The sequence below is a fragment of the Vanessa atalanta genome, chromosome 17, assembly GCF_905147765.1.
Source record: "Vanessa atalanta chromosome 17, ilVanAtal1.2, whole genome shotgun sequence".
NCBI classification, from domain to species: Eukaryota; Metazoa; Arthropoda; class Insecta; order Lepidoptera; family Nymphalidae; genus Vanessa; species Vanessa atalanta.
The window spans coordinates 3,737,346-3,759,547 of NC_061887.1; the positions used below are offsets into that span (position 1 = coordinate 3,737,346).

At 29.4% G+C, this 22,202-nt stretch overlaps 1 protein-coding gene across 1 annotated transcript; it reads left to right on the top strand.

Annotated features, from left to right (window-relative positions):
- The first annotated feature begins 17,041 nt into the window (after positions 1-17,041).
- On the top strand, positions 17,042-18,102 carry LOC125070453 (holotricin-3-like). The gene is made up of 3 exons (XM_047680336.1): positions 17,042-17,105; positions 17,371-17,413; positions 17,555-18,102. Exons 1-3 carry the CDS (start codon positions 17,091-17,093, stop codon positions 18,034-18,036), a joined length of 540 nt encoding a protein of 179 aa, XP_047536292.1. The 5' UTR covers positions 17,042-17,090; the 3' UTR covers positions 18,037-18,102.
- Positions 18,103-22,202: the final 4,100 nt, after the last annotated feature.

A 22,202-nucleotide genomic window follows, 5' to 3' on the forward strand; every position in this document is an offset into this window, starting at 1 on the left:
CTGTATTGCTTAAAATCGCTTTGAAAATAAGCCATCATTTCTCGTAAAAAGTAAAATATAAAAAATGGTTATTGTGGGTTATCCCGAAAAGATAGACATATACCACTTAGGACTTTATTGAAGACCTTTTTAAGGGGTACAATACTGTAGGAAATTATTTTGATCTATCTCGTAGGGTTCAGCCAGCGTTTGCAATGTAAGCCCCAAAAAATATGTTTATTTATCTCGGCTAAAGCCAAATCAACCAATTCTCATTTCTCAGTAGCAAGCCGAAGATTAGTTGAGAGTGATACATTCCCTTGCCTCGAAAGATACGTAAATTCGTTCTTCTCGTGATCACTTTTTGAACGTGTCGTATTGCCGTATGCATCTGTGTTACCTACTTATTTAGAGCTACTGCTAAACAGCACTGCCTAATATTGTTGTATTTGATACTGTAATACAACAATGAGCAAACCATTGTTGTATTACAGGCACAACGGACCTAGTATCCGATAGTTGAAGACACAAAGAATGTTGTGACCACATCAGATGGCTCTTTGTTGATATTTCGCCAATAAAATCGTTAATTAAAAAAAAAACCTGGTTTGTCTTTGGTCTCCCCGTGGCCACGTATAAAAAAAACTTTTTAATGACTTTCATGAATACAATTATGTAACAGTTTTCCAACAAATATACGTTTTTACTATACTACAAGTTCATTATGAATATTTACACAAGAAACTGTAATAATATTGAATGTGATTAAAGGTTTTTTACTTCTATGGAAAACAAATACAATAACCTGTTTATTTATTTTATTGAGCCATAATTAAACCTTATATGATAGTTATATTATTTTTTATAATAACAAATATTTTGACGTATTTAGAAACACAAACATACGTAGTAGTTATTACAAAAGTTGTTTTCAAAATGTTTTAAATTAACACTTACAATATTTTTTTGCATATTAATTATGTTAATTGTAGTTGTGTATTTTAATCGAATAGCTAATTTAAAAATGGAACAATAGAACACCACGAAGAAAATTTAAATTACAAGAGCGCATTTTTTAATGCCTCAGGTACGATGTTACTTAAAAATAAGGCAAACATATTCTGCCTAATATGCAATATAAATCACTCCTTATCAATGCGCCGCTAGCCACAAAATTTAAAATGGTCTGCATACACGTGTCTGATACACTTGCTAAATCACCATTGAAACCGGAACACAGGAATACAAACTATTGCTTTTAAATTTACTGCAAACAGCTCGACACAGTACAGAAATATTGTTTTAAATAACTATTCAATCAGGCACACACTAATACTATTTGGGACCAATCGCCGAAAAAACAAATATAATTGCAGTACATTTTAGTTTATGCTCATTAACATGTTATATATAATAGGCTTATCTGTGTGTGCATCAAAATGCATCAAAAATATTACCTTGTACATAGCATCCTTTACTTTCTCAATATCATAGTAAAACATGAATCAAAACGATTAAAAATACACTAATTACTTTATCTTTAGTTATAAAATGAAAAACTAAATAAGGTATTTCTTGTATGACTGTCCGTCGTGACGCATTTTCGTTTCATCGAGTTTCAAATCACAACGATTCCAAAGAAGTTTCATTTAAATATATTTTCAATTAATCTGAGATCCCTGCAAAGGATCAACTTCCATTACCAAACTGAAAAGACTAAAACCTCAATGTCAAAAATCAAATCGTCATTTGTAATTACAAGTATGGCGCATTCAGGGGTTGAATTACAAAATTAATGAAACGAAATTAATCGTTAGTTCGCTGGTCATCGGAGCGGAATAGCAGGACGATTAATCGAACTTGTCAAATAAATTACGGTTTCCAAAATGTTTGTTACATAAATATTCTTGTTTTTTCCGGTAGTCGATAGTCGATAGTCGATACCAATTAAACTCAGAGTTAAATGGCTTATTTATCTTATGGGACTTATACCATTCGTTTTAAGGCATTCTTTGTGTTTGTTGCAGGCAAATATATGCATTTTCAAAATGGCGACTATTTGTTACAAACTACGAGATAGATTAGCCAAAAGAACATTGAATGTTTCAAGTTTTAATATTAAAATTAAAGGTTTAGCAAATTATAAATATGTATCGCAATCGAATCGAAACGTTAGCGTTGCCGTTCAACCGTTTACCTATTCGACTAATACAGTTGCGGTTCGGTCACAGTTAGATCGAAATATAATCGGGATCGTATATTAATCGATATAAATAACTATAATTTGCCCTCAGCTACGATGAAATTGATGATTATTTTTGTGAGGATTAGTCGAATTTGGGTTGGAGCAGGAATTTATCATAGCCATTATAAGTTCCTATAAATGACCCTGAACTATAAACTTAGTCGATAAATACTTAAGTATTATTATTCGTCAAATATGGAAGAATTAATGCAAATAGGTGAATCGCTATTTATTTTATCTTACGATAAACATAATATAATAACCTTGAAAAGTATTTAACCACATTTTTTTTTAAATGTTGTAAACAAACACTTGGCGGATATGTTTATCGTAATTTAATCAAACAAATTTGTTTAGCTATTAATTTATCCATAATTTAAAAAAAATGTTAACTTCTTTTTTTTCCATTGTCAGATTTTTTTATGTTTATTTTATTCGTTTTAAAAACTTAATTTAATATCGTAATTTGATAAAATACTTAGACCGAACAAGTTAAGTAGTTACGTTAATGAATAACATTTTAACCAGGACATACAATTTAAAGCATTATGTTTTAGCGAGAACATATTAATGAGACTTGTGTAATTTAACTTAAAGGATGTTTTTCCTTATTTACTGTGTTATTATTTCTAGGAAATTATATATACAAAAATATAAATTTATAAAATTTACGTACATTGTCAACGTTTGCTTATAAATATATAACAAAAAAAATGTTAAACACTTTTACAGAATGCTTGTGCGTTTACATTTAGAAGAATAATAAAACGAACATCAAAACCAATCATTCATCAGTCATCCATTCAATGGTCTTGATATAATCTATACTAATATTATAAATGCGAAAGTAACTCTGTTAATCATGTTTGTCTGTCTGTTGCTTTCACGGCCAAACTACTTTTTTATGCCCAATATTCGACGACTAAACGCGAGCGAAGCCGCGGCTAGCAACTAGTCTATAGTATATAAATACATAATGATTATTTTAAAGAAATATTGTATTAATGATAGATTAAATTGTCAATTAGCATTAATATCTTTTTTATTATTTTTTAAATTTGAGTTGCCTTATTTGATTGCCTGCCGTGAACTTGCTGTTAACTAATAGCACCAAATAATGCATTTTACACTTTACACCGTGTGCAAAAAATGTATACATAACATAATAATTTAATTAAAATAAATAACGTTAATTATTAAAATAGTTTAATCATTCATAAACTTTCGTATATAACGAGATTCGAGACTGAGGTAAAGTATTATACTAGCTGGCCTTATAATCATTTGCATTCAAAATCATAATCACAATAACAATACATAATATATTTATTATAAATATAAATAAATATCTTTTATCGGGTATTTTCGTTTGTGATATCATGTAATTCTACTTACAACTACTCATGTAATTCTACTTTGATATAATTAATTATTTGTATTATACAACATTATATAAACAGCAAATGGTATGGGTGATGTCCCGATAGCTTCAGTACTAAACCTATTGTGATAATTACTTCTAGAAAGAATATAAATATTTTTAAAATTACTAATTCCAGCTTAACGATTTGATGTTTTCAATTACTATTTAAATATTAATTGAAAACTTTTTAAAAAAATAAAATAACATAGTTTGAGTATTGAGATATTCTAATGAAAATGTATCGGGTTTTTTTTAAACATGAAATATTGGTATGACTTTATTGTTTGAACACGAAACATAGTGAACAAACGCTAGTTGGAGATATTAGAAATGTAGATTAACAGAAGCGCCATCTCAAAAAAAAAATTGACAATGTGAAACTTATTTTATAGCTTGGAATTATCTTTATAATTTATGTCCAACTCAATTTATTGAGGACATAGTAAGTCAAGTTGCGCTCAAGTACTAATAGTGACATACATAAAGAATAAACGTTTAATATCGACTCTACGGTATTTTAGTCTTGAAAATGTAGGACATTTCAAAAATGGGCAATATAAAGACAAGTTCAAGGAGACAGCAACAGATGCACGGAAACTGTTGTTATTTTTACATGTGTTTATATTTGAATTACTCCGTGTCGAAATGGAAGCAATCAGACTATTTTTACTTAAGGTGAGGTCAAAGACATTATTCAATATATTTATTACTTGTACACAATATATCTATAACGGAATCGTGTAAAAAATATTCAATCGACGGATGAACTTTTGCGAACATTTTACGTGCCAAAAAAACAATGAAGCAACGGTAATGCCCGAACGATCATACGAAAGAGTTCAACGACCGCTAATCAAAAGAGAGCCGACTGTCATTTATTATATTAGACAATTTGTCTAATATGTAAACTTAAAACGGTACAAATTAATTTATTTTTTATTACTTTCGCAAAGACTTAACATAAGGACGATGTTTTTATCCTCTAATTATCTTTGAATTTTCTGCAAAACATGTATATAAAAAAATAAGACTGATCTTCTTTGTTATAACTTTCATAGAATTATTTTTTTAGAATAAGTAGTATTTTATCTATTATAATATGTATAGCTTTGTAGTCAATATACCATAAACATAATAATTATTATATTTTTGTAGGTTTGTAAATACAAAACTCAAGCTAATCAATAAACTCAAGCTATTTTAAATCTCATCTCAATAAATAAAACTTTCTTTCGTACAGCTTCTTCTGTAATTTTAAATTAGTTTATTATTAAAATAAGCTTAAAATATTCGTTATGACTTAGATAGAATAATTATTATTATTCTATTATAGTTGTATTATTATTAATCTTCTGGTCTCGGTTAAGCAAAAGGTATTATGTATTTGAAATGCCTCCTTGTTTAGTAAGCATTTTATTCAAAAACATTTTTTTTAAATGGTACACTTTAATATAAAAAAGATACAATTTGCTACTTAATTACATCTGAAGCAAAGATTTTTTTATATACTAGTAAGTTCAACTGAATGTAAAATTCATGTATTTACTATTTCTTTCCAGATAATCCTCTCCGCGATCGTCCTAAATATAATCTTAGCTGGAAATACGATGGCCTATAATACCATATCAACGGTCGATAGAAAATCAGCGAATAACTATCAACGTCAATCGATGCCAAGCGCAGGAACGTATAAGAGGAATTGGTCACTAAAATCGACTAACACTAAACCATATAAAAATGTTCCACCTTATTTAGTATTTAACCAAAAGGTTGGAGCTTATTATCCCTACTATAAATATCCATATGAAAATAATATAAGGAGAACTGGTCCTCAGAGGACAAGACAATAGTAGAAACAAGCCTGTAACTATTCTACTACTGAGCTAGGACCGCCTTTCGATTTGAGGAGAATTTCGGGTTGTTGGATACCAGCGAGTACGAGAATAAACGAGCAAGAATGTCATTATGAACCCATATTAAGCCCATGAAATTACGTAGTGCTTGTCCGGATTTAAACCTGAATTCTTCGGTTAAGATTTACTTGTTTGAGCCACTGGACCATTTCGATTCTCAAGACTCGGCCAAGGACAAGGCAATGAAAGATAAACATGTTTCTTATCAGAATATTCAATGGACGAATCATAAACTGTTTTTATTATGTGTGACGACGCGCTGTGATTGATTTCTTAAGTGGCTACATGGAAACTAATGGTAGCTATATAATTTTTCTCGAAACCTCCATCAGCTTTAAGATATAGACTTTATGCTCCATGTGAATTTATTTTATATATTATATAATATAATTTGTCAAAACAACAATGTTTTTCTTTTGTTTTTTTTTTATCTTGTAACATTTATTTCCATTCTTATAAAAGACTAAAAAGTAAGTTCAGCTGGTGGTAAATGGTCACATTATTTATGTCACATTGGTAAGCGGACTGGCATATAGGGCCCCCAGGTACCTCCTGTGAAAAATATTAATCATTCCTCATAACACCAATGCGCTAGCTTGGGAACTATGATTTTATGTCCCTTGGGCATGAAGTTACACTAGATCACTCAGCCTTCAAACGGGAACACAACAATACTAAGTATTAAATATTGCATTGCTTGTTGTATAAACGACTACTTACGCCTTAATAAAGTCTAAGGTGTTATATCCATTATAAATATAATTAAGATATTATATATCGTATAACAATACGAGTATTGATCTCAAGAAAACAATAAAGCATTGTTGTTTGAGTGTAGAATAATTGATAATTGAGCGGTAACTACCCAGATGGGCCACCACAAAGCCTTGCCACCGAATAAATAACATAAATCGTCAGATATTCATCTTAAAGTTGAGCAGACACAGCCTACACTTAAAGACATATTTTTATGGTATTATCAAATCAATATCCAATCTAATTTAAATCTCAATTAAATATTATAATAGATGATAACAAAAAAATAAATTACGTATACAAATCACTAAAAAAAGGTATTAATTAAATTTGTAATCACCACAGTAATGATGCCGAATAATCGGCAAGGAATCAAACGAAGCCGACATTTAATTAAGCCTACCAAATTTTATTTTTTTTCAAATATTTTTCTGTTTAATAATTACGAATACAAGCGTAATATGTATTTTATAGTTTTATTAACTTTGTTTCAACCCCTTTCCGGTAAGAGAATATTATATCAAATTAATATTTGTAAATGAAATCATATTTAAATTAGGAATACTATAAAAACATGACACGAATAAAACCCATTAAAAAAAATATCTCGATACGGAAATCAATTAAAATGTAAACGAAGCAAAGCGAGTATCTTATTTAAGTTAAAAACAATAGACACCTTTGCCTTCCGAGATATTAATCTTAATTTGTATGCAATATCTTCATTATTTCAATGTCGTTACTTTCGGTTAAATGCGTAAAGAAAAATAAAAAAATAATAAAACTTATCAAGACTATACTTAAATGTTTGTAAGAGCTTCCTACCATATATTTAAGACATTGAAATATGTAGATAAAATTTGTTTTTAATATAACATTTAAGTATGAATAAAAACATCACGGTAACTTGTTCATTCGCAACTGCAATAAGAAGGTATAGTAATATCCTGCTCCCGTTTAAAAAAATTGTCTAAGAAAGAAGAAATAACATCTATAAGAACCGTTATGGTCCAGTGATTAAAAGGCGTGAATCTTAAATTATGATTCTAACTCAAAGACAGGACAAGCACCACTGAATTCATATACTTAATTTGTATTTATAATTCACTCAATTCACACCGTGCTCGGTGGTGAAGGAAAACATCACGAGTATCTGCCACGTGCATCCAATAATCTGCATTGAAGCTGTGTGGTGGAGTAAGCTTCGTACCTTCTCCTGATAAGGGAAGGAAATTCTTTAACCCAGCAATAGGATATTAACAGATTGTTACGGTAATTTTCTTTAAGATGTTCAAAATCCTACCAACGAGCGTCTTTTATTCTCCTTCTTAATAAAGAACACCGATTTTCTATAAATGTTAAATATGTTTTGTTTTATGACAATTTTATGTTATTATTTATTACACCATTTTAAGTTTGTACTGTTCAAGGTTATATGTAAATTTCAAAGTTCCTTATATTTTTATATTAAAAATATATAATCAGCATTTTAATTCTGAATAAACATAAACTACTATTATTCGATCACCTTTTTTTTAACATATTATATATTTAGTGGCAATGGAAAAATTTGATGAAATAAAATAAAAAAATATCTTTTATTATAAAATATAATTTAGAAATTAAATTGTTATTCAAGCTAGAAACGTATATTATTTCGCAAGAGTGTTAGTATTACTAAATGCAATTTAATATGTTAAAAAAAATTAGACACTATAAGTGTTAAACGTAATCATGAAAGGTATGAATCGAAGATATCACGAGACACTTCATTGAATTACAATCTGAAAAAATACGATGCCTTCACTGTTATTCGCGAATCGGCCTTTCGGTTCTTCTTACATTCTATCAACGCTCCGATTTCAGCAAATATTTATTACATTTATTTACCACAGAATAGAATATCAAGGTAAAAATATGAAAGCACCTTTTATTGCGCTTAGTACATATGAAATTACTGCATATATTGACGTTTATCTTTTAACTATCGAAATAAAATAATTGATACACGTTCTTGTACAAATGAACAGATTGATTTATAAATAAAAGTGATCCGTAAGTCAACTGAAAAAGTTAAGAGTTAATATTCTTCATGAATGTTATGATAAAATATAATCTCAGTGTCGAGATTGTATTAAGTTTGTATTATCAGACTTTAGTGTAAATCATTAGTTACCGATGCTTGAATAATATTTAACTTTGGGTAAACTGAAGGTAAACGCCTCCTTTGCTTTTAAAGAGTTTTTTTTCATTTGACTGAATTTCATCAAAAATTATTATTATATATATTTTTTTTTTTCGCTTTTCTACGAGTATTAGTTCATCATAAATTCAAGTCATCTCAATTTTTAACCTCCAATCGCAGATTATTAAACAAAAAGCGTGTAGTAAATAACAATTTGTTAATACATTAATAATTAATAATTAAAGTGACAACACTTCTGACGTATTAACAGAATCACTCATCGTTTCGCACTACCTGGAATTTGTATTCGCTTTTGTTACTTCACTCAAATATTCCGTGCACTCCATCTGGCTTTTGTTTTTATAATCTGAGCCTTCAATTATTAAAACACAAACTTGTCTATATAAATTATTTTCAAGTATCAAAACTTGCTTGACCAGTTTTTTATGACTAACCATGAACTTGTTACATTGTGAAATAAATAAGTAATTATAACAATTCCTATTTTATAAATTCATTTTAAATGATAATAATTTAAAAATATGATGACTACTAGTTTAAACCATGACGTAATTATATCGATCGTACCATACCATGACTCGATAGGATAGAATTCGATAAACAATTTTTAATATTAATTCAGAAAAAATATATATTCAGATAGCCTTTAAAATTTTTGAATCTTTCAATTTCAATATAGATTCTGCAACGAAGAACCGAGAATAAGAAGTTCAGTGGTTACTCTAAACGAGATTTAGCCATCTTGAATTTAAATTTTTTTGTTTGCGTTTATTTCAATTACATTGATAGAATATAATTTAAAAACTTGAAATTGCAATCCTGAACACTATTTCTTAGTAAAAAAGCTAATGCGTCATTTCGTCAGACCACATATTAAGGGGTCTTGATAAGATATATTTAGTTAAAGATTTTATTTTACAATATGCAATAAATTGGCATAAACAAACAAACTTACAATATTTTCTATCATTAATTATTTGACAGATTAGCTAAATATAAAACGTATTCTTATTTCAAAATAAAGATACGTGTTATGTTAAACATTAAAAGAAGTAAATAAAAAAAAAACTTTCCTTACCACAAACAAGCTGTAACGTTCACCTTCACATCGAAAGGAGAGGAGACTCAGCAATGTGCTACATATTTTGAATATACCTAACAGCTGCTAGTCATTTGGTGGAGTTATAAAAATAGGGTCAGAAATAGCTGTCAAATTTCTTCCAGAACTTAAGAAATAAAAAGAAATTGACATTTGCAGTAGCAGTGTTAAACCTGACAACAGTATTCAACGAAAAGCTTAGCTTAACATTAAAATAAATGTCAGCGATTTATTAGGTCAAAGTTTTGGTTTTAATTTAAGTAAATCTATAAATCAATTCCAATGTTGTTACCGTATTTTAACCTCATTGAATTTGTAGGAAAAAAACATTTATTTTTTCACACTAATAAAATGTTGTTCGTCCTTACAAAGTTTCGTGCCGAGGCCTTGGGTAACGACTGACGACGAGACGAGCAAGTTATTTACACGGATTCTAAAAAGCCGTTTGATTTAGTTAATCGTGACATCGATTTTAAAGAGTCGTTTGATTCGATTATTCGTGATTTATTAATGCTCAATTTTCGTTGGGAGTCGAAGGTTTTTTACTAACATCGAGGAATCGATCAGATAGTGTTTTTTTTTTTTGTGTTTTAAAGTCTAACAAGAAATATATTCCATCTAAAATTCCACATGTTTGTCATTTGGGACTTATAATTTGTTTTCATAAATAAGAATCAAAACTTTTCGATTAATTAAAATCGTCAATTTTATTACGGACCTTGCAGATTCGGAAATTCCCCAGGGTGACAATAATAATGTTTTAAAATGTTGAAATAACAATTTTAGCTGTGAAAAATGTACGCTTATTCAATTGAAGACAAAAAGGGATTTCAAATCACAACATTCAATAAAATTATATCAGAGACATTCCTAAAATACATATGTACATATTGTACGTGATGTGATTATTTATTAAATTACATTGAGATACCAAAGTATTTATGAAAAAGGCAACTGTCTATCTATGTAAACACTTATTTTTTTATAATTTCTCTAGTCACATATGTATAACAATTATCAAAGTCGCTCTTTAACGTCATTTGAATCGCGAAATTTTTACAATCTCAAGTTCTTATAAAGAACTAAAGACAGACGCAAAATGATACGCGTTCATCATTTTCAAAACTTGGTATCTCTTTATCAATATAAAATATTGTCGGTCCATACACATATCACACGAAGCCATTGAAGATCAAAAATAAACCATGGTTTCAGTTTATAATCAGATTAAATATTACCGAGGTAATAACCTAAACTAAAAATAAAACATCTCGTGATAATATTTATAATTTATTCTCATAAACTGATTTTAAGAATAATGTTAATATAATTTTGTTGTTTTATTATTTGATAATAAAAAACAGGATAATCGAGTTTCGATATTTACAAATAACATGTTTAGACAAGTTCGTTCCAGAGCTCGCCGAATGGAGGGTTCTAATTTAAATGGATTGATAGTAAATAGTTTTTGTTTGTTCATTGTTTAGTAACCTACAAGTTTAAAATGAAATTTTCCACATGAGTAACTACCAACCGCATTCGAGCAGATTGTTGTTATAGGGTACTAAAAATATTCTAAGCTTTTACATAAGTTGATAATACTATTTATTTATTGTGATACCAAAATTTAAGGATATTATAAAAATATATTACTATTCATATTTTATAAGTAATTCACGTAGTAGTATTCAAGTGATTGTGTGATTGAGAAAAAACATGGGAAATCATGAGGATTTATTATTTTACTACTGAACCCTATAATTACGGGATTGAAAAAAGCCGACGGCATCATAAAGTTAAAACCAGAATTAATAAAAAAAATATATTCTGTGACGATCTTCTATTAAAATACGTCTTTTTTTGGGTATCAAATTTTATGATAGCCAAATTCAAAACAATTCAAAACTTTTGCTCAGATAGCACTCAACTCGTATGGCAACCACGAAAACTATTTAATTATCAGATCAAACGTTACGACTGTGTTGGTGTGGGATTGATGATAAAAATGTTGTACTAGGTTACTATTATATCACTATAGTACCAATAAAAACGTATAAATAAAACCGTCGACTCAAACTTGGAAATGACCGATTCGTCAAGGAAGTTTGAAAAGCTTGAAGAGACTTAAAACACTCAAAGCCCGAAGGAAATTAAATTTATATTTGTCCTCTGGGCTCTGTCTGAACTCCCTACTAACTAAATTATAATAATATTTTAGCAGAAAGTGGTTAAATTAAGACTAAAATTAAATATGTTTCTCTATTCATATGTAATATGCACAAAAATGGATCTATTTTGCTCCGAAAATTAAATTTATTTCACGTGAATGCGTCACTAACCTGTCCATTGTAGTATAAATGGTTTTTCTCTTCATAAGAACATTTAGAATGTATTTTGATTTATTTTTAGAATGACAGTTTTTATCTAATTGAAGTCGTTACAATAAAAACTTTTTCATTATATCTTTCTTTATTTTTTAAAAAATTTAAGGATTGTAATATTTTGGCACCATGTCGTGCACTCCTAAAGGAGTTACGTGTAACGTAGACCTAAAAAAAGAATAGCTTTGTGCTGCAGAAAGAAAAAAAGCCCGCTATATTTATTTGCCAGGATTTAAAATAACGACCTTTGTTTATCAAAATGTGAATAAAAGTTAGCAAGGTAAAAGCCCTTAAAAGACAATTTTTATTTTTTAGCTTTCGAAATATATTGTTAAAACTACTGATCCATGTTAATTACAATTTTAATTAACAGACTTTTTTTATTAATTAATATTTATTTTAATAAGGTACAATACTTTGTAATCAAAAATTTAGTTCAAGGTACTTAAGAGTACTTTTTAACGATTTTTTTTAAACAGAGCACATCTTATAACTAACACACATTAGATATATAATTGTAATGTCGAACTGCTATCTTGACATTTATAAGTTCTACAATATATTGATATGATACAATATTTTGGCGTATGGTCTCTCCTAATTGTTGGTTGGCCTCAGATTTCGTCTTACTAGCGGTATCATAGATTATGTTACTGCCTATAGGCATTATTTATGACTTTGGCTATTTTAAAAATACAGTCTATCACATGATGATAGTTCTATATAAATTGGATTAGCAGTTTTCTTCCAAATTTAAAAAACAAACAAAACTTGAATATATAATGATAAGATATTTATTCTCAAGGAAGCCTAGCCTACCGGGATAAGTTTGTACGTGTACATATAAATGTAGTGTAGTACACTCTGTATTCTCTCACTCTCATAATCCGACAAGACCGGAAATATGTTAGACACCGTAGTTATTTTACAGGCTTTACGTACTTTCTGATGTAAAAATTGTTAACTTCAGACTCTGGCTTACTACTGAAAATTTCGTAACGGAAAACCCCAATTACTTTTAACCGTCCCGACTCGGGGTTAGAACCCATGATTTCGGGACCTAATACTATATAGCCTAGCCACTACACCAACGAGAAAGTCTATCTTTTAATCTTTTTAATATTAGCCTGATGACTCAAAACAGCAAAAACACTGGGGTTTAATAAAAAATCTAATGAATCCGGTTTCAGAGCGATAATAAACTGAAATGTCCAGAATCCAATCATAAAATCTAAACTTACAGATCATTGACCTATTAACGGTAAAGTTATGATTCAAATAACTTCAAACAGGGACTTTCCAAACGGACTGAATTACAACTTTATAATAGTTTTATAATTGTACTGCAACAGAAAAAGTGTAATCGGAATTACTAAGAATTAAATTTGGAAAAACCGTAACATTTACACATTTAAAATTTCATTTGGAACTCATAATTAGACTACTGGGATTCCGGTAATCACCTAGATAGTACGGTTTCGTGATGATTTATCCAGGTAAATGATTAAAAAAAAACCGGACCTTGGAACTCACGGTATAAAAAACTCAAGGAAATAACAATATTTGGATTATTCATTACTTTTATTAGCTAAATGTGGATGTAAAACTGAAGAGTTCGTTAATTTGATCTTATTAATCTCATTTTGCAGCAAAAGGACAACAAATATAACCTCACGCCCATTTTATTGAATTGATTTTCAATAATAAATAATATTTTTAATTATTTAAAATTATTTATTATAAACGCATTTCTTAGCTGTTAATTTTTTTAATATTCTTTTTTTATTATCCTTAAGTTGTGAAAATTAAATATTATCTGTATGCTTAATAATTAAATACATTGCCTTGATTTTAAATAATTGTTTTATTTTTCTTATAAAGAAATAAACCAATTTAAAAAAAACGTAAGTAAGTATTACAATTTAACACAAAAAGTTCAAAACATAGGCCTACTTTTCATGCCTTCAGAATGAAATATTGTACTCATCATGCAATAAAATCATGTCAATTTTGTTGTTTTGCATAAAAAAACAGTTATTATAATTTTTTGTTCTCATACTTAATTAGTTTTATTAATTAATGTTAATATTGTGTTTGTCAGTAGCTCTGGGTAAATTTAAACACTGTACTTAGTTCATATTTATGAACTCTTATTTGTACTTCTGTTGGAGGTCCTTATTATTAAATACATTTTAAAATATAAAAAAATGTTTTTTTATATAAGATTTTACTACTGTTAGTAATAAAAAATGTTATAATAATCTCAATATTTCTGAATGTAATATTTCATTATTTGCCGTTTTATTGTGAAAAATAAACTATTTTAAAACTGAATCAAATTAAATCGATGGGCCAGTAAATAACCGTACAGTAAAAAAAAAACATGCAATATACTTAATAACACCTACAGACAACCTGTTCCCCAAATTGCTTATGAAATTTGCATAACCCGACTAAAATCTTTCGAGAATTAAATCTAATCAAATACGATTCGATATGAATCATTAAAAAGGTTTTACTATAAAACTAGAAATGCCTCGCGGTGGCGCCCGCGTTACAGCGCTATATCCGTGTTTTGATATTGCGATTGTGTTTTTTTGGCACCAAGCATTATTGTGAATCTGAGTTGTCATTGATGGTAGGGCTCACTTTGTGTTAGAGTTTTGTGCAAGCTCGCCTGGGTTGGTACCACCCACTCATCAGATATTCTACCACTAAACAACAGTACCAAGTTCAAAGAGAGAGTTCACCAATATAACTACAGACACAAGAGGCCTCAAACGGTCAAGTCGTTCAGATGCTACAGGATTACTGACAGACGGGCTAACCATTATATAAATATATATATATATATATATATCGTTGTTGAAGGAGTGATTGCTAAAAAGGAGCTCTTCTTCTTTCGAATGATAAATCAATTAATGCCAAACCCTTTTTGCCATAATTATTCATAAATCATTGGTTAACTAACACCGACGTAACAATAATAATAAGTATGGTCATTAATTTTAAACCTCATATTTGACGAAGTCGTCAAATATGAGGTTTAAAATTTCAAAAAAAGGTATTGTATCCAAATTTTGACATTTGGCAAAATTAGGACTTGGATTTCAAGATTTTTTAGACTTTTTTTATTTCTTTAAGCCTATGGGTTTTATTTATCGAAGTACATGTGTGCATAAGTATATATGTATATTGACCTTTGCACCTAACGCATAATTGCATAGTAACAGTGAATTCCGTTTTTATTCAATTAGACTTTGTTTTTATACTAAACCAAAGTCCATTAATAAAATGGTATATTTTGAGAAATTAGTAATATGGGCAAATCAAATATGTAAAGCAGAAGTAATTTAAATATATATATAGGTGACTGAGGTGCTGATACATCTGAACAAAATATTTTTACCAAAAAGTTTTAATGGACGAGATGACCTTTCTTAATCCCACAATTATAAATATATATTTTTTCTTGTTTTTGTTTTTTAGAGTACGCCATTGTTGAATTTTATTACAATTAATCAATCGATATCCGATTTCTATATAGACAAAACAAAGCAACACTGGCAAGCGTAATGTGACTTTATACATATACTCTATTCCAACCATAAGAGGAGAAAAGCCTAATACAAAATATTAAATTGACGTCAAATCATTGGTCGAGAACTTGATTAATCTGTGATATTCACTATGGATTTGCAAGAAAATGGCGTTTTGAACGTCGACGAAACTGTTGTCGGAATATCAGAAGTAAAATTAAAAATCATAAACCCCGTAGTAGTGCACAATATAGTAGCAAATCGCATGAAATACTTAAATCTAAGGTTTGTTTATCTTTTTTCCTACTTACATTGGAATAGGCTATATATTTAATTCATTAATTTTGAATTTCGTAAATACCTAAGTTAATAAGAAGTATCATTAACTCAATGAAAACTCAACTTAAAAAACACTTTTAAGGTATTATTTTGATTGTTATTTAAAAAAATATATGTAAATTATTTACAAAACTGACTTTAATTACGGATTTAATGGAAAATCATTAATGAAGACGTCATAACTATTATGATGCTATGTAGAGGAAGATACTTACTTAATAGGCATTTTATTACAAATGTGGTAAGCATGTAATCAAGATTTTAATGTGTTTCTAGTATACAATTTATAAAATTTGTCAACTTTAATTAACTTTACATGAAAGCAATAAAGTCGTATTAATACGACGGTACTTAATACATTTATTTTTAAACTATGTATATCTTTTTTTAAATATTAATAAAATAGGATATAAAATATTTATATTATAATATTACGAAAACTATTCGGCGTTTATTAAATACTTGCATTTCCCGGCGTCAAATCAAACCACTGAAAAACATTAATGATTTTTTTCTATGCGCACATGTTTTATATAAATAAACATATATATCACAGACGTTGCATAAATTTATTCTTTCGATGCTATTTTTAAAAATCTCGCAACTTCCTTTTATATATTGTTAACATGATTACCACACTTCACTTAAAATAATAAGTACTTTCTAATAAAGTAGTTTTACGAATTAAATTTACAGCAGAGCCTAATTTTCATATTTTAATAAATAAATTAATTAAAAATCGGGGAACGGAAAGCTAATTTACAAATATAATTGTATTAACTCAACAGAAGGCTCAGCCGATATAGGTGCTGATATAGGCATGTGCAATTACATAAAATATAGAATTTATAAAAATTTAATTTTTTTTTTTACTAATTCATTAATTATGAAAATGTAAAAATCTTATTAAATTATACATAATGATGAAAATGGAAAAATCAATTTCATTTAACTTTGAAAAATATAAATGAATCTTAATTTTATTAAACTTCTACATTTCTATTAAATAAATCGAGGACAAATCACGAAACGTCCGATTATATTTACTAGTAGGAACCATATGGCTTACAATACGAAGCTCTGAAGAGATTGATCGCATGAGTCAGGAAGAGAGCGTCAACACAAAACTTGTATATAAGCAGCGAGAGGGTGAACATTAGTATTATTTGTTGTGTGCTTACCATTGAGATAACTTGTGCGTACATTAAACATGGCTAAGTTTATGGTAAGTATTTTATTATAACATCAAATTTATATTATAAATGTATTGATCAAAATCAAATATAAGTTTGATGAACATGAAAAATCCAACCGAATGATTGTGAATGTAATACTCTATTCACAGGGTTACTTTATTTAAATAGTTCAAAATTTATGCATTTTGATTAATCTAGTTTAATTACAGTTTAATCAATATCCACATAAAGAAAGCAATATTCTTCAAGATAGTCTTTTTTGTAATATTTATTTAATTATGTTATTTTTTTCAGATTGTTGCGTTGGCCCTTGTGGCAATTGCGGCGGCGTATCCAGGTATTTTTTTTAAATATTAACCATTTATGCTCACTATAAAACAATACTTATGAATAACGAGACCATAAAATTTATACCAGAAGACTATTGACATAGAAAGCATGTTCTTATATTTATTAACTGCTCTTTTTTGTTCTTTAGGATACGGAGCGGGCGGTAGCTCTGGAGGATTTGGTGGTAGCCATGGCGGATACGGTAGTGAACATGGCAGTGGTGGTGTCGGTGGTGGCCACGGCGGCCACGGCGGTGGTCAAGGCTCTGGCATCGGTGGGGGCCACGGCGGCGTTCACGGTGGAGGCCACGGCAGCGGTGTTGGAGGCGGTCACGGCGGCGGATTTGGCCACGAAGGTGGATTCGGCGGCAGTAGTCACGAAGGTGGATTCGGCGGCAGTGGTCACGAAGGTGGATTCGGTGGTTCTCATCATGGTGGTTTCGGAGGTGATCATGACGGCGATTTCGGTCATGGTGGCAGTCACGGCAGTCACGGCAGTCACGGCAGTCACGGCAGTCACGGCAGTCACGGCGGTCACGGCGGTCACGGTGGTTTCGGTGGTGACCATGGCTTCGGTGGAGAACACGGTGAACATGGCGGTTTCGGTCACGGCAGCCACGGCAAATACTAACGAACTCCGTAAATTATTTAAAGTAAAATATTTGTGATATGTAAATATACTTGTTTAAAAAAATATATATGAACGTTTTAATCGAATTCCAAATATCAAAACAATGAAGAAGAGAAGAAAAATCGAACTTACCTAAATTTATTGTTATTTATTTTATTATTTCTAATGTTGTATTTAATTATGAATTTAATGAGAGATTTCTTCGAGATACTACAATTGACTAAAATAGATGTTATTATTAGATAGACCATCGAAAATGGTAATAAAGTAGTTATTCCTATCATAACAGACCCTCTAATCGAATAGAAATTTCTTAATGAATACATATGAGTTTTAATACCTAATTAGAAAACAGGACTTTATATGATCCATATATTATAAAAGAAAGTACTAAGGTAACCTAAAGGAAGTGATTATAATTTAGTTAAAAAAAGTGTGGCACATAAGTACTTAAGAAGTTTAATCAGAGTTACCACAACAACAACCAAAGATTTTCTAATATTGCCGAAAGTGTAACCGCACATTACGTCGGATCTCTAACATTAAACAGGCATTCCCCCACTGTTGCTGTTATCTTATCGTATCTAAAATGTTGCTAAAAATTGTGTCTGTACAATGTGATGAATGACTATATTCAATCATCTTATGGTACATGGAGAAGATAAATAAAACACGAATACAGCCTAAATTAAAGAAGCGTACAATTTTGGCGACTTTGGCGATATATATCCAATAAGTACGAATAAAAACGATAAATATCCAAGCATTTAAATAAAATATAAATTTACATAAAAATTTTCTTTATCTTTATCTAATAAATTTAAACTTTGTCTTAAATCGGTAATTAAGACACCCTTTTTATCTAATAAAAGACAATAAGATTTAGACATAGACAATTTTACTACTTATACTCATATGGTATATTCCTAACAGTTTACATTTTTTTATAATTCAAAGAAAACTTGTCAGTATTAGCATTTTATTAGTGTAGAAATGATTAAAACTATACATTACGTGAATAATTTTAACGTGAATACATAACGGTATACTATTTAAGGAATTCCTAATTTTGTATAGATAACTCTTACGAGATATATACTATGACATATAGACTATATATATATGGAATATTTTATGTACTGTTTTTACAAACACAAATATATCGATTATAATATCGAGTCATTGCTAATATTAGTGATGTATCACTCAGTAACTTCTCTTAATAATTAGCACGTATTTGTCAACGGTTGAAGAAACCAAACATTCTTTAACGAACATCAAATATTTTTGAAGTTTTGAGTACGTAAACTCCCGTGCCACGGAAAGCACGTAAAATCATTAGCCCTGAGCCTTAACTCTTTCCGGTCGAGTCAGTCAGTCATTGGATTATGAGAGTGAGCGAACACGCACATTTGTAACTCACTTGTTCACTATAATATGTCCTGCGTAGTAAGCTGGTCTCCCTTGTGATTTGCCGCCGTGACCGAAAACAGTCAGGATGACACGATAATAATTACATGGGCGTAAATATACATACATTCGCGCATATCGTGAAATAAATATAAAATAGAAACCCGATTATCCGAATTAATTGGTACTGGGGTCGATTCGGATAATCGAAACTTCGGCTATTCGGACACAGATTGGCGATGAAGAAAAACGAACTGTCACACATAGAATAAACTTTATTAAGTTTAACAAACACAGTTCTACAATACATGTAGTGTCTTACCTATAGCTTTCAACTATGATAGTGAATTATGTCTGGACTCCAGCGAGTTCCAACTTGCTACAAAAATACTTGGTTTTAATTTTTTATATTACGCTGATGACCGATTCGGATTATTGGCGATACGATTAATCGGCATTCGGATAATCGGCTTTCTACTGTATATCTAATCATAGATATCATAGATGATCTCGTAGACAATTAAATACTACTTTTACAAGTCAGGCATATTTCTAACAAACAAGAAATGAAACCACCTCATCAAGTGTAATTGTTTACTTAATATTTAAAAAAAGAAAAAACTAAGTTTTTTTATATTATGCGTTATTATCCTAATTACTGAGGTAACCACATCATTAAAAAGCCCATTAGACGATTCTTCTTAAAGAAAATTAAAACATTTCGCTGTGGTTTTCCCGAATGATACCGAGAAAATATTATGTCCTATCGTTCAAGTACAACAAATTGAGCCGAATTAACCCAGTGGCAAGAACAGGAAACTAATTTTCATTTTAATTCTACTAAAACTTTTTGGTAGGGCTGGTCACCCAATGGTAAATGGCCAAAAGACATTAGGACTGTAAGAAATATTAACCACCCTTTACATCGCCATTAGACACATTGCTTTTTAGTAACACTGGCTCGTCACCCTTCAAACCAGAATACATGATGAGTAGAATATACGACTAGTGAGTGGTACCTATCTGCCTACTTATCTGGTGGTTATTTAAATGTCAAAACAGTGACGGCAGTAAGAGAGAAATCAGTGTTTAACTAAACACCGTTTATAAGAAAGGCTATATTAAAATATCAATTCAATAGCTTGCTATCTCTTTCTACTGTGTCTGTTTGTAATATACGAATAAGCCGAATTAATTAATAAATATAGTAATTGTCTATATCTTATTATCTTATTATCTATGATAAGTATGGCTTAGTGGAACTATAGTGAGCTGTTAAATTTATATGTTGGTACAAATAAATTTAAAAAAAATGCAGTTAAAGTTACTGAACAGAATCGTTCTTATCAGCTTATGCTTAAACTTATACTTTGAAGTGACAAACTTGAATCTTTTATCGCGGAATTGCTTCTTGCAGGCATAATTAATATAACACCAAGTACAATGTATAGGTTAGTATTAATAAAACAAAATATTTGGTAAAACAATAGTAATTTATTCTTTTAATACATAATCTTTTCTAACAGAATACTCGCCTCAGGTCACATTTGCTTCCAACGTTCATCAAACGAAGGCAACTCCATCTAAAGCACGAATATATTCATAAAAACATCATCAGAAAATCTACATTTACTTTAGAAAAATACACGTCCTCAGTGCTTTGACCGACTATACTACGACTGCTATTAATAGTCATTATTAAGCAAGAAACATATTGTTAACAAACGCAACGAACGCAAAACGGTTTCGCATACTCACCGTCTACTGTGAAGGCGACTTTGTACACAATCATAGTAGCACATAATATTTACAAATATACACCATTTCCAATTTAAATATAAAAATAATAAATAAAACAAAAACATTTAAAATTAATAATTGAAAATGAATATATATTTAGTTAACCATGCATTTTACATAAGCATATAAGCGTCTGTAATTAACAATATGTTTCTACCTTTACAGTGCATTTTTACTTTGTAAAATGTGACAATAAAATTACTTAACGTTTTAACGAATGCACCGCCAATGATGACCTAATCGTTAGTTTTATACATCATTTCAATTTCAATGACTATATCTGCTTGTATACATATATTGTTAACTATTTATTTACAAATACTAACGGCTATATACACATATTATAATTTTATATATTATTATGTAAACAAATAAACTAAATCTCGTGTATCGACTAAGTATTAAAGCATTTTCGAAGGCGAATAACCGAACACCATGTAATGTATTTTCAAGATTAATTTAACATGAACATTTTAATTTTTAACTATCATTATAATTTGCGATATCCTAAATTGAACTCTCTAGACGATACAACTACGATCTGACGTCATAGTAGTTAATTTACTTTACATACAACTAGAGGGTGCAATCCGGAACGTGGCTTAATAAATAGATTTCAAACAAAACCAAATAAATTCTCTGTATTTTACAAATCTTACCCTGTTAAAGCGAGTTAAAAATAAAAAATAAATAATAAAATATTACAACAATAAATAGATTCAACCTGTATCTGGCACTCCGAGTTAATTTTATACACGAAATAGTGAGCAAATGCAACAAAAAATAACAATATTACATAAAAAAAAAATGTAACAAATTAATATAAATACATTATTAGACGTACGCGGATGATCTAAGGTCAAATTAAATAACGGTAAAAATGCTGAGTCTGACTCTGTCTTTAATATTGTATTATCATGATTACTGTGATCGAAACATGTTCAAAAAAATCGAGG

Bases quoted from the DNA above. Each gene is read 5' to 3' on its own strand.
- LOC125070453 (XM_047680336.1), top strand. The intron at 17,414-17,554 runs GTATTTTTTTTA...TTTGTTCTTTAG, and splicing joins AATTGCGGCGGCGTATCCAG to GATACGGAGCGGGCGGTAGC.